Consider the following 13,882-nt stretch of genomic DNA (forward strand, 5'->3'; position numbering starts at 1 on the left):
TCACTGTTAACTCCAATCCATATCGAACTACAGTCTCGGTTTGCTTTTTTTTTTTTTTTTTTAAATTTCTTTATTGGGGAATTAATGTTCTACATTCAACAGTAAATATAGTAGTTTGTACATGCATAACATTCCCCAGTTTCCCATATAACAATACAACCCCCACTAGGTCCTCTGTCACCCTTCTTGGACCTGTGTTCTCCCCCAGCTCCCCCCCAGAGTCTTTTGCTTTGGTGCCATACGCCAACTCCAGTTCAGGTTCGACTTGTGTTTCTTTTTCGGTTTGCTTTTTAAATTTTCTTCCTCCTCCAAATCATTGTTGTAACTTACTTTTGTCTTTCCTTCCTCCTTTCCCACCTTTCGCTCTCTCTCTCTTACTAGAGCTCAGCTCAGCTCTGGCTTATGATGGTACTAGGGATTGACCCTGGGATCTTTGGAGCCTCAGGGATGGGAGTCTTTTTGTATAACCATTATACCATCTTCCCAGCTCACTGATTTCATTTTGCTATTTATTAATAGATTATGACTGAACATCTGGAAACTATTGATCCTGCAAATAATCTTTGTTTTTTTAAAATTTTTTATGAGAGTAAGAGAGAGCCAGAGAATTTTTAACATTTGTTGCAGGAGATTGAACTCAGGATCATATGCTTGAGAGCCAAATAAGTATTTCAAGGAAAAAAATCAGAGTACAGAGTAAATGCTTTAAAAAAAAAAACTTGGGAGTCAGGCAGTAGCGCAGTGGGATAAGCACATGTGGCTTTGCAAAGCGCAAGGACCAGTGGAAGGATCCCGGTTCGAGCCCCCGGCTCTCCACCTGCAGGGGAGTCGCTTCACAGGCGGTGAAGCAGGTCTGCAGGTGTCTTTCTCTCCCCCTGTCTTCCCCTCCTCTCTCCCATTTCTCTCTGTCCTATCCAACGACGACGACATCAATAACAATAATAACTACAACAATAAACCAACAAGGGCAACAAAAGGGAAAATTAAAAAAAAAACCTTATTTTTTTCCCTTTTGTTGCCCTTGTTGGTTTATTGTTATTATTGTTGTTGTTATTGATGTCATCGTTGCTGGATAGGACAGAGAGAAATGGAGAGAGGAGGGGAAGACAGAGAGGGGGAGAGAAAGATAGACACCTGCAGACCTGCTTCACTGCCTGTGAAGCAACTCCCCTGCAGGTGGGGAGATAAGGGCTCGAACCAGGATCCTTATGCCAGTCCTTGTGCTTTGCGCCACCTGCGCTTAACCCTCCGCGCTACCGCCGACTCCCGCTTTTTTTAAAAAAATAATTAATTTATTTATTCATGAGAAAGATAGGAGGAGAGAGAGAGAGAGAGAAAGAACTAGACATCACTCTGGCACATATGCTGCTGTCAGGGACTGAACTTGGAATCTCATGGTTGAGAATATAATGCTTCATCTACTGTACCACCTCCTAGACCACACAGAGTAAATGTTTTGAGAAACTTCCTCTGCACATTGTCATAATACATCATACTATTTTGCTATTTAGAATAAAATATTTTCAGGAATCCTTTTTTAGTCTAAAGACTGCAAGTTAAAAATTTGAGATGATAGAGTAGATGTTATTTTATTCCTTAGTACCTTTCCAGCTGGGCCTGTTACTTCGTGTTGTTCCCTCAACGATAAAATTAGAATAGCAGGTCATATCTCATAGGGTTGTCATGAGGATTAAGAGCACTGAAGTACAAAAGGATTAAGTGCTGAGACAGTGCCTGGCATGTGACCAGTGCCATCTGTTAAGTTGTCCAGCTCTTCCAGTTTCTACCTCTATCTCCACCTCTAGCTGCCCCCCTTAAACCTTTTCTCGTGAATTCAGTTTGTTGAGCTGATGAAACCTCTTGATTTCTTGTGTCATCAGAACTGGTCTCCCTTTCAGGAGAGACCAGGTCTCCCTTTCACTCAGGCTTTAGAGGTTTTTTTTTCTTTCTTTTTCTCCACCAGGGTTATTGCTGGGGTTTGGTGCCTGCACAATGAATCCACTCCTGGTGGCCTGAAGGCTTCCCCCCCCCCCCCCGCCCCGTTTAAAAAAAAAAAACATGAGACAGAGAAATAGAATAAGAAAGGAGGAGACTCACTCTACTGCTCATGAGGCTTTTCCCCCTTCAGGTGGGAACTGGGAGTTTGAACCCAGGTCCTTGCACAGAAAAATTTGTGTATATTACTGGCTGTGCCACCATCTGGTCTCAATTTAAAAATGTATTTTTAATTTTAATATATAAATTTAAAAAAAATATATATATATTTGTGATACCTAATTTTTCTTTTTTATGCCTTAGGCATTAAAGTCTTTTTGTATAACTACTATGCTATCTCCCCTACCCTCATTCAGACTTTAACCATATTAATTTATTTATTTTGTCATCAGTTATCATTGGGGATTCATGCTGGCACTACCAATTTATGGTCATTTTTCTCTTTTTCTACTTTATTTGCTAAGACAGCGAGAAATTGAGAAGTGAAAAGGAGATACAGGAAAAAATGATAAGACACCTAGGAGTCGGGTGGTAGCGCATCAGGTTAAGCGCAGGTGGTGCAAAGCGCAAGGACCAGCATAAAGATCCAGGTTCGAGCCCCCGGTGCCCCACCTACAGGGGAGTCAATTCACAAGCGGTGCAGCAGGTCTGCAGGTGTCTTTCTCTCCCCCCTCTCTGTCCTATCCAACAATGACGACATCAATAAGGACAACAACAATAATAATTACAACAATAAAACAACAAAGGCAACAAAAGGGAGTAAGTAAATAAATAGATATTAGAAAAAAAAAAGATAAGACATCTGCAGACCTGCGTCACTGCTTGTGAAACATCCCTCCTGCAGGTGGTGGGGGGGGTTTGAACTCAGGTTGGTGCCCATGGTAATATGTGTATTCAGTTGGGTGTGCCACCCCACCCAGACCCAACATGCTGAAAAATTTAAATCTTTAAAAAAAAATTTTACTACCTTTTATTTATTGGTTAGAAGAAGCCAGAAAGTTAGAGGGTAGGGGGAGACAGGATGGCATACATGGAGGCAACTGCAGCCCTGCTTCACCAGGTGGTAAAGGTGAAGTGATGAAGGTAAGTGCAACATCTTCCCCCTGCAGGTGGGGCCAGGGCTCTCAAACCTGGGTCCCTGCACATTGTGACATGTGTGCTCGACCAGGTGTGCCACCTCCTGGCCCCTTCAACATGTTGGATTTTAAAAACAAAATTCAGCTCTTAGAAGTATCTGACAGGGAGTCGGGCAGTAGTGCAGCGGGTTAAGCACAGGTGGTGCAAAGCGCAAGGACTGGCATAAGTATCCCAGTTCGAGCCCCCCCAGCTCCCCACCTGTGGGGGAGCCACTTCACAGGTGGTGAAGCAGGTCTGCAGGTGTCTGTCTTTCTCTCCCCCTCTCCATTTCTCTCTGTCCTATCCAACAACAATCGGTAACAATAATAACTACAAGGGCAACAAAGGAAATGAATAAATATTAAAATATTTAAAAAAGTATCCGACAAATGTTTGTTTAGACCACAATACTTCTCTTATATTCAAGTCTTTCCATTCAAGAACTTGATTATTCTTACCAATGTTCCAATAGGCTTTCTTATTTATTCTACTTGACCAGGTTTTTTTTTTTTTTTTTTGCCTCCCGGTGCCTGCACTACAAATCCATTGCTTCAGGCAGCCATTTTTTCCACTTTATTGTATAGGACAGAGAGAAATGGAGAGAGGAGGAGATGAGAGGGAGATAGACACTTGCAGACCTGCTTTACCGCTCGAACCGGAAACTTTGTGCATCATGCTATGTGCATTTACCCTAGTATGCCACCACCCAGCGGCCGACTTGACCTAAACTTAAAATTTTTTCCCCCTTTTTGTTTTCTATTGTTGTAGTTATTATTGTTGATGTTGTTAGGACAGAGAGAAATGGAGAAAGGAGGGGAAGACAGAGGGAGAAAGGAGGGGAAGACAGAGGGGGACAGAAAGATAGCCACCTGCAGACCTGCTTCACCGTTTGTGAAGCAATCCCCCCTGCAGGTGGGGAGCCGGGAGCTTGAACTGGGATCCTTACGTAGGTCCTTGTGCTTTGTGCCACATGTGCTTAACCCGCTGCGCTACCGCCAACTCCTGATCTTTCTAAGCTTTTAATTTCATTCTCCTCACTAAACTGTATTCTCCTTTGGTTATAGGCCCTTATAACTTTCATATTGTTCCTTAGGAATACTTACTTGACTTCTGTTGTAGGGCTTTCTTCCTATTGACATTCTTTCAAATATCAGATTCTCCATTGTTTCCTTGAGCCTCCATATACCTATTGAGTGTTTGCATTCATTTTAAGGTAAACTTAGAAACTATCTTAAAAGAAGGGGAGAGGAATGTAGCCCAAGAGGCAGGGTAGTGGGTATCGCTGAATCTTAAAAAAAAAAAAAAAAAAAAAAGCCAGTGGTCCAGGAGGTGGTGCAGTGGTAAAGGTTTGGACTCTCAAGCATGAGGTCCTGAGTTCGATCGCCGACAGCACAGGTGTCAGAGTGATGTCTGGTTCTTTCTCTCTCCTCCTTTCTCATAAATAAAAAATCTTAAAAAAAAACAAAAAACCAGAGCACTGTTCAACTCTAGCTTATAGGTGGTGTGGGGGATTGAAATTAGGACTTTGGAGCCTCAGGCATGAGAATTTCTTTGTATAACCATTATGCTACCTACCCCTGCCCAGTAGGTTGAATCTCCAAGCGAGAATCCCCAAATTCTGTCTCTGCCACCACATATTATCTGAGCGCCGCTCTGGTTCTCTCTGTCATTGCTAGAGAACATTTAAAAGCGGGTGGGAGTAAAAAGCTCCAAAGTCTCAGGTTCGTTCCCGTTCCCATGCAGCACCTTAAACCAGAGATGAGTAGTAAAAGAAAATAACCTGCTTCAAGCAACAATCATGAGAGAACTAAAGCATCACTCTGGCATGTGATACTAGGGATTGAACTATGGGTCTCAGGCTTCAGCGACACTCTGCCCACTCTTGTCACTGCCTCCCTCCAATGCCCCCACACCCACACCCGTATTGCTTTTTCAACCGTTTCGGGACCCTGATTTATGAGAGATTTTTTTTTTCTTGAATGCTGCTGCTGCCTGACATTTTTTTGTTTCTTTTCTCAAAAGTTGTTAGCCCTGAAGATAAGACAACCCCAATAGGAAGGCTGAAGGTTTCTCTTCAAGCTGCCGCCGCCCTACATGCTATTTACAAGGAGATGACTGAAGAATTGTTTTTTGTGAAGGGAAGGAGTAAGAGCTACCCCATTTTAAATTCTCTGAAGGAACCGTAGCAAAGACTCATATAAAGGAACTTGCTATACCGTAAATGTGGCTTTGTGATGTCTTGTATCTATCAGCCTAGTGACAAAGCTTAGAATGATGACCTTATTTTTTAATACTATTGAAGGGGGTCGGGCGGTGGCCCACCTGGTTGAGCACATATGTTGCAGTGTGCAAGGACCTGGGTTCAAGCCCCCCCCTCTCCCCCCCCCCGCAGGGGGAAAGCTTTGCGAGAGTGCTATGGGTATGTCTCTCTCCCTAACATCCCCTTCCCTCTCAATTTCTGGCTGTCTCTATCCAGTAATAATAAAAATAATTAAACACTATTGATAATTAGATAAAGGCACTATTCGCTAACATTTTAGTATTTGTTAGGCAAGAAGTAGATTGGCTTTCAGAAACCACAGGTGACTTTAAAAAAGCAAAACAAAACAACAACAAAAAAAACACCACAGTTTATTTATCTTTTAGTTCTTCCAAAATTGAAAATATCAAGTTCTACTGCTAAAGAGAAAAACAAACAAACAAATAAATCCGAGGCCCCTCCCCCCTCTTCTCTTAAGGTCACAGAACACAAAAGGAACTGCAGTGGGATTGGGATAGATGGGTGCAGAGATCCAGGAGGGGGACGATGGCAAGATAGAACTCCCCAAATATTCAGAAAGCTGTTCAACAGAAATTGTGATAAATACAGGGCAATGCAAGACAAGTAAAAATAAGGAGCAGCAGTGAGAAGAGGCTGTGGCCTTCCTCTTCCCTTCTCCGAACAAGTCAGGGTCATCTAGGCCCAAGGCATGACTTGCCCCTCCAGATCTAAGTGTTGACTCCTCTGCACCTGTTTCTAGATTTCATGAGAAGCAGTATGAGGCACAAGCATTCTTCCCCAGACATACTGGAAAAGTAACTGTGGTGATTTCGATCCTACACTGTATCATATGTGATTTGCTGAGGCGGAGGAGACCCAGTCAAGGAGTGTCACTGCTTACGTCTTCCAAGGCAGCAGAAATAACCTCAGTCTGCAAACTCGGTTGGAGGTACCAGTCGGAACTGCCTCATTAACTCAAGTTTGTATGGCTTATCACAATCACTAGTAAATTTGAAGAATCTTTTGAGTACTATGAAGATGGAACGTTACAGAGATGTGAGGAAGGTCACGGCAGTTGGGTAGATAGAGGATTGAACCTGCTGGTCAAGAACCATGGTACAGGTGATTAAGGGTCACCTTGTACCAGCATCTTGGAAATGAGTTTTGAGACATCAAATAAGATGCCAGAAGCCATCGATGTCCTGGTAGAAGGTGACAGGAGAGGAATGAATCATTTATTAACAGTGGAAGCCACTGCCCTTCTTCAAGAACACCTCCTTTCTCGCCATCTGGATGGGGCTGTTGGCACGTGTCCTGGTGGGCCTGGAATTCCCCGAGTAGATTGGTCCACACAAATGGCCCCTAAACCCATAAACACAAATGGCCAAATTTCAAAAGAAGAAAAAAAAAAAAAAAAAGGAAAAATACAGTTTCTATGTCATGTAAAATCTTCAGGGATTGGCTGGAAGAAGAATGGAGCTGAGGGCCAAAGTTCAGAAATCACTTCCTCTTTTTCTTGGGGGGTGCAGAGCTATGTCTGGAACCACGGTTGGAGCCACGGCCTGAACTGTGCACGGATGCCTTCCTCTTCCGGCTCATACTTCGACTCTGTTCTTCTTCTTCCTCATAACGACTTTCACGGTCAGCTAGATAAAACAAGAGGCACTGTGAGTAGTGTGTGCGCTAGCTCGTACAGTTACCTTAGGACCCCTGGGCGGCAAGAAACAGCAGAATGGACTCTGCGACTCAAGTCTTCATTTCAGGTCACCCACTGGTCATGCGGCTGCTGTGCAAGGACCTGGTCCGAGTCCCGGTCGGTCTATTTAAGCATGAGCCAAAACCTGTTTCAGGGCTGAATAAGCTATGGCAGGGCTAGGGCGGCAGCGCAACGGCAATGCAAAAGGACCTTCAATTCAAGGCCTGGCAGTGGAGCACCTGGTTAAGTGCATGACAGGTCCCACTTTTAAACCCCAGCAGTGCTCTGGCAACAAACAAACACCACCACCAACCACAACTATGCCATGTACCTACTATGGCAATGCTTGGGATGCAGTAGTAAAGCCTCACTGAAATAGTTCGACCACATGGAATGTACATTTTTTTTCTTTTTTTTCCTCCAGGGTTATTGCTGGGCTCAGTGCCTGCACCATGAATCCACTGCTCCTGGAGGCCATTTTTTCCTTTTGTTGCCCTTGTTGTAGCCTCGTTGTGGTTATTATTATTGTCATTGTTGATGTTGTCGTTGTTGGATAGGACAGAGAGAAATGGAGAGAGGAGGGGAAGACAGAGAGGGGCAGAGAAAGACAGACACCTGCAGACCTGCTTCACCGCCTGTGAAGCGACTCCCTGGCAGGTGGGGAGCCGGGGGCTCAAACCGGGATCCTTACGCCAGTCCTTGCGCTTTGCGCCACATGTGCTTAACCCACTGCGCCACTGCCCGACCCCCCCTTTTTAATCTTTGCTCACTAAAAGTTAATTATGGTCCCACAAATCAGCTCTATAGTGTTCTGTTAGTCTTACTAGGCTGTTAAAACCGCAAGCTATTTAAATCTGTTAGACACTTATGCCTAAAAATAATGAATAAAAAGTCACCTTTCCGGGCTTCTTCCTCCAGTTCATCCCAATCCTTTCCACTTTCTTCTTCACTACCCAAAGATTCTTTGGAATAGTCTGGAATAGAATTGAACAAACATTACTCCTTACACTGAAACAGGAGACAAAACTGGACAGACCTGTTTTCTTCTGAAAAGTGTCTAGAAGTGACATCAAAGTAAGAAGCCAAGAAAACTTTTCCCCATAAAGACTAACCTGACTCCTCAGCTTCTGAGGAGTAATCTTCATCACTGTCCTCTTCCTCTTCCTCATAGTCATCCTCTGAAGGATTGAAAGTCTCATCTTCAATTTCGGACTCTGAATCTCCTTCTTCAGCATCACTTCCCTAGAGACAGAGCAGAGGGCTGTTTACTGCAACATCCGGCGTAGCACTACGGCTTAATACATGGAATTCAACCTAGTTGGCAGCGTTTTTGTTTTCATGAGAAAATAGAAACACATGACAGAACTTAAAATATTAATCCTTCCTTACTCAGAAACTTGGCTCAGGAAACGTTGCTGGTAACAATATATTATGTGGAGGTGGGAAGAAAAATATCTTGCCCACACAATATAATGAAATTTATTGAAGAGGTTTTTATAATTAAGATAAAAATTGCCAGTGACTACCAAGTTGTATTGACAACTTCTCTCATTTGATTTGGTGGCTATGTGCTACTTAAACGACAGTTTCCCAAGGGACCCAACAGCAAGAGATCACAGCATCTGCCACAGAAGAAACCCCACACTCACGCACCTCACCCTCAGGCTCCAGGAAAGACCAGCCACCTTGTTCAAAGAAGCCTTCAGGGTCATCAACAATAGTTTTCATGATTTTAGTCCAGTTGAGGGACTGTACTCCTTCTGTGTACTTTAAGTCACAAGAACTAAGAAAAATAATATTACAAAGTTGAAAATCAAGCCTCAATGATAGTTTATTTATAATCAGAGCACTGCTCAGCTCTAGGTAATGGTGGTGAACACAGACCCTCTGGTTTCTCAGGCATGAACGACTTTTTTGCGTTAACTATTACACCACCTCCCCAGCCCTCATAATCAGTTCTCTATACCTTTATATGTTAGTAATGCTAGGTAATGATCCCTTACCACTTCTCTGTCCATGGAAACCATGCGTTCCCCACCCCTCAACACTACTCGGCTCTGGTTTACAGAGATGCCAGGACTGAACTCTGGGCCTTTTGGTGCCTTAAGTGTCAAAGGTTTTTTGCATAACCATTATGCTACCTCTTCAGTCCCACTTCATCTTTCTTTCTGTTAAGTCTAAATCCTGCACCCACTTTGTAAAAGAAAATTTGTTTGTAGCTTATTCCTCTCAGATAATTGGAAAGTGAGATATAAAGCACAAACAAAACTCTCATCATGACTACTCAAGCCTCTTATGAAGGAGTGACGCCTTGCTGTCTATTAGGACTACGAAAGCACTCGAGGCTTTTTTAAGGGGTGCTTTGTTAACAGGTGAAGTGAGAGCTGTGGTTAGCACTTTATGCTGTCTTCTACAAAAAGGATGAGAAATGAGGCACAAACTGAAGACAGTCTTTAAAAACTTCATTGAGAAAGTAGGACTGCATGGTCCGGGAGACGGCACAGTGGATAAAGCATTGGACTCTCAAGCATGAGGTCCTGAGTTCAATCCCTGGCAGCACATGTGCCAGCTCTGGTTCTCTCTCTCACTAAATAAAATCTCTTATTTCAATAAAAGTACTGCTTTGTATATAAGTATTTTATATATACAAATTGTTCACCAAATAAAGACAAACATCAACAAGAAAACCTTTTGCTTTTTCTTGTGTAACTACCCATAAACTTAGGTGTTTGGATAAGAAAAAATAAATAAGAGGAGGGGCTGGGCAGTAGTGCAGCAGGTTAAGTGCACATGGCACAAAGTACAACGACCAGCGTAAGAATCCCAGTTCCAGTCCCCGGCTCCCCACCTGCAGGGGAGTCACTTCACAGGTGGTGAAGCAGGTCTGCAGGTGTCTATCTCCCCCCCCCCAGCCCCCGTCTGCCCATCTCTCTCGATTTCTATCCTACTCAACAACATGACAGCAATAACAATAAACAAGGGCAACAAAAGATACAATGGCCTCCAGGAGCAGTGGATTCGTAGTGCAGGCACCGAACCCCAATTATTGCCCTGGAGGTAATAAATAAATGGATGGAAAAGCAGAGATTTTATTGCAAATCAGGGCAACAATAAAGCTATATATATAAATAAATTTAAAAAAATATATATATACATACATACATACATATATTCTTTTTCTTCTTCTCTTTGCCTCCACCAGTAGATTTAAAATACTTTTTATTTTCTTCCCCAGAGCACTGCTAGCTCTGATTTATAGTGGTGCATGGGATTGAACCTGGAACTCTTTGTATAACCATTATGCTCATTATGCTATCTACCCCTGGCCCCACCTTCTATTTTTTTTTTTTTTAATATTTATTTTCCCTTTTGCTGCCCTTATTGCCACCTTCTACTTTTTATGATACAGGATTCACGGAGAAAACAGGACATTGCAAATTAACTTACTTCAACCACTCCTTGATGGGGTCAAGAGAAGCCACAGGAATGGCATTAATCATTGTCACTTTCTTGCTGTAGTCTTTGTAGACAATTACCATATCAAAATTCTTTAGGTGAAACTGGACCCGCTCAAAATGAATCAGCTCCACTTCATCCAAGGTCACCACAAAAGGTGGCTGTCAGGAAGGAAAATAGATCATGTTCACATCCCATAAATGCACAAGCATCTTCAAATACTTAAAGCACCTAAATTCCACTATGGACAGGGTAACTAAAATAACAACAATACATTTAAGCTGAAAATCAATACCAGAAATTTAAAAGAAACCTGCTAGGTGGACTACTTCCCTCTACGAGGTATGTCAAGAAATCAAGTGAATGTAGCTGGCCATAAAATGACTTTTAAAAGCAGAAAAGAAATTAAACAGGACTACATCAAATTAAAAAGCTTCTTCACAGCAAAAGAAACGACTACCCAAACCAAGAGACCCCTCACAGAATGGGAGAAGATCTTTACATGCCATACATCAGAAAAGAGTTTAATAACCAACATATATAAAGAGCTTGCCAGACTCAACAACAAGACAACAAATAACCCCATCCAAAAATGGGGGGAGGACTTGGACAGAATATTCACCACAGAAGAGATCCAAAAGGCCGAGAAACACATGAAAAAATGCTCCAAGTCTCTGATTGTCAGAGAAATGCAAATCAAGACAACAATGAGATATCACTTCACTCCTGTGAGAATGTCACACATCAGAAAAGGTAACAGCAGCAAATGCTGGAGAGGGTGTGGGGTCAAAGGAACCCTCCTACATGCTGGTGGGAATGTCAATTGGTCCAACCTCTATGGAGAACAGTCTGGAGAACTCTCAGAAGGCTAGAAATGGACCTACCCTATGACCCTGCAATTCCCCTCCTGGGGATATATCCTAAGGAACCCAACACATCCATCCAAAAAGATCTGTGTACACATATGTTCTTGGCAGCACAATTTGTAATAGCCAAAACCTGGAAGCAACCCAGGTGTCCAACAACAGATGAGTGGCTGAGCAAGTTGTGGTCTATATACACAATGGAATACTACTCAGCTGTAAAAAATGGTGACTTCACCGTTTTCAGCCGATCTTGGATGGACCTTGAAAAAATCATGTTGAGTGAAATAAGTCAGAAACTGAAGGATGAATATGGGATGATCTCACTCTCAGGCCGAAGTTGAAAAACAAGATTAGAAAAGAAAACATAAGTCGAACCTGAAATGGAATTGGAGTATTACACCAAAGTAAAAGACTCTGGGGTGGGTGGGTGGGTGGGGAGAATACAGGTCCATGAAAGATGATGAATGACATAGTGGGGGTTGTATTGTTAAATGGGAATCTGGGGAATGTTATGCATGTACAAACTATTGTATTTACTGTTGAATGTAAAGCATTAATTCCCCAATAAAGAAATAAATTATTAAAAATAAAAAAGAAAAGAAATTAAACGAAGAAAACATTTTAAGACTTAAAATGGGGGTTAAGCGCAGGTGGAGCAAAGTGCAACAAGGATCGGTGTAAGGATTCTGGTTCGAGACCCCGGCCCCCCACCTGCAGGGGAGTCACACTTCACAGGCAGTGAAGCAGGTCTGCAGGTGTCTATCTTTCTCTCTCCCTGTCTTCCCTTCCCCTCTCCATTTCTCTCTGTCCTATCCAATAACAACGGCATCAATAATAATAATAACAACAAGAACAACAACAAGAGCAACAAGGGCAACAAAAACGGGGGGAAAAATAGCTTCTAGGAGCAGTGGATTCGCAGTGCCAGCACTAAGTCCCAGCAATAACCCTGGAGGCAAAAATAATAATAATAATAATAATAATAATAATTGGGCTGGTGAAACATCTCACTTGTGTAGTGTGCTATAGTTTTTTTTAAGTTTATTACCTTTATTTATTTATTGGATAGAGACAACCAAAAATTGAAAGGGAAGGGAGGGAGAGAGACACGTACAACACCGCTTCACCACTTTTGAAGCTTTCCCCCTGCAGGTGGGGATTGGGGGCTCGAGCCCAGATCCTTGAGCATTATAACACATGCGCTCAACCAGGTGAGCCACCACCTGGCCCCATTTTTTTTTTTTTAAGTGAACCAATATTGCTCTAGCAATAACCCTAGCAGAAACAAAGTACTGAGAAGACCGTGAGAATGTGAGAAGGGGAAAATGGACACCTGCAGCACCACTTCACCACTTGGGAAGCTTTCCTCATGCAGGAGGGACGGGGCCTGAACTGGCACGGTGCTTGTGCACTGTGACATGTGCACTCAGCCAGGTGAGCCACAGCCTGCGGCCAAACACCTACTTCAGCAATTTCCTTACTGAAAGTGGGTCAGAAGCACTCACCCATTCTGTAGCATTTACCAGCGCACTGCTAGTGGGCTGAAGGAGACAGGTACTCCTATAGGGAGCTCCGTTAAACCTGAAACAAAGATAAACTCACGTAAGACTGGGCTCATCGTAAGAGAAACTGCTGCTACCACAATAAGCTCCTTTCCTCTTCTGTATACCGAAGACAATATCAACTGTTTCTTTTCTTTTTAAAAGATTTTATTTATTTATTTATTGATGAGAAAGATAAGAGGACAGACATCACTCTGGTACATGTGCTGCCGGGGATCGAACTCAAGACCTCATGCCTGAGAGGTCCAATGCTTTAGCCACTTTGCCCCTCCTGGATTACTCAGCATTCATTTTCTAGAAATCTCTCAATCTCAGCCACTCACCCATGCCCTTATAACATTTTCAAGAGGGACCAGACACACCAAAGATTTATAAGTCATAGGAAAAGGAAGACTTTTTTGGTTTTGTTTTGTTTTTTATAAGAACACTCATCTTAGCTCTATGGTAGTGCAGGGGATTGAACCTGGAAATTCAGAGCCTCAGGCATAACCATTATGCTATCTACCCTGGCCCAAGAAATACATGTTAAAGATTAGGTACAAAGACTATGAGATGTTACCCCAAGTCCCTAAAAGGCACTTCAAATTCCAGCTCCTCCTTAGTTAGAGCTTCTACTTTTTCAATGAAGTTTTTAAAGGCTGTCTTTAGTTTGTGCCTCATTTCTCGTTCCATCTGTAGAAGAAAACAAAACAGAACACTAATTAGCCACAGCTCTCACGTTACCAGTTAAGGCATCCCTTAGAAAAAGTCTCAAGTTCTTTTGTAGTCCTTTGCTATTTATTTTTTACCAGAAAAATAAAACTGCTGAACTCTGGTTTATGGTGGTGCTGGGGACTGAGCCTGGGGACTGAATCTATGAGCCTCCAGCAGCGTTTCTGTTTAACCATAATGCTACTCACCCCACTCTGTAGACCGTTACTCTCATCACTAT

General features: G+C 42.7%; 2 protein-coding genes across 2 annotated transcripts in view; one reads left to right on the forward strand and one right to left on the reverse strand.

Moving 5' to 3' along the window:
* The window catches only part of RPGRIP1 (RPGR interacting protein 1), a 66,641-nt gene extending 61,308 nt beyond the window's left edge, over positions 1–5,333 (forward strand). Inside the window, 1 exon segment of the mRNA XM_060175360.1 lies at positions 5,134–5,333. Coding sequence (XP_060031343.1) covers positions 5,134–5,297 — 164 coding nt within the window. The 3' untranslated portion in view covers positions 5,298–5,333.
* A 394-nt stretch (positions 5,334–5,727) lies between these two features.
* Positions 5,728–13,882, reverse strand: part of SUPT16H (SPT16 homolog, facilitates chromatin remodeling subunit) — a 39,412-nt gene continuing 31,257 nt past the window's right edge. The window contains exons 20-26 of the mRNA XM_007536976.3: positions 13,511–13,623; positions 12,895–12,970; positions 10,515–10,684; positions 8,721–8,850; positions 8,180–8,309; positions 7,964–8,041; positions 5,728–7,017 (exon numbers count right to left, since the gene is read on the reverse strand). Coding sequence (XP_007537038.1) covers positions 6,872–7,017; positions 7,964–8,041; positions 8,180–8,309; positions 8,721–8,850; positions 10,515–10,684; positions 12,895–12,970; positions 13,511–13,623 — 843 coding nt within the window. The 3' untranslated portion in view covers positions 5,728–6,871. The remainder of the gene's footprint in view (positions 7,018–7,963; positions 8,042–8,179; positions 8,310–8,720; positions 8,851–10,514; positions 10,685–12,894; positions 12,971–13,510; positions 13,624–13,882) is intronic.

Source organism: Erinaceus europaeus, chromosome 16 (genome assembly GCF_950295315.1).
Source record: "Erinaceus europaeus chromosome 16, mEriEur2.1, whole genome shotgun sequence".
In the NCBI taxonomy this organism is placed as follows: Eukaryota; Metazoa; Chordata; class Mammalia; order Eulipotyphla; family Erinaceidae; genus Erinaceus; species Erinaceus europaeus.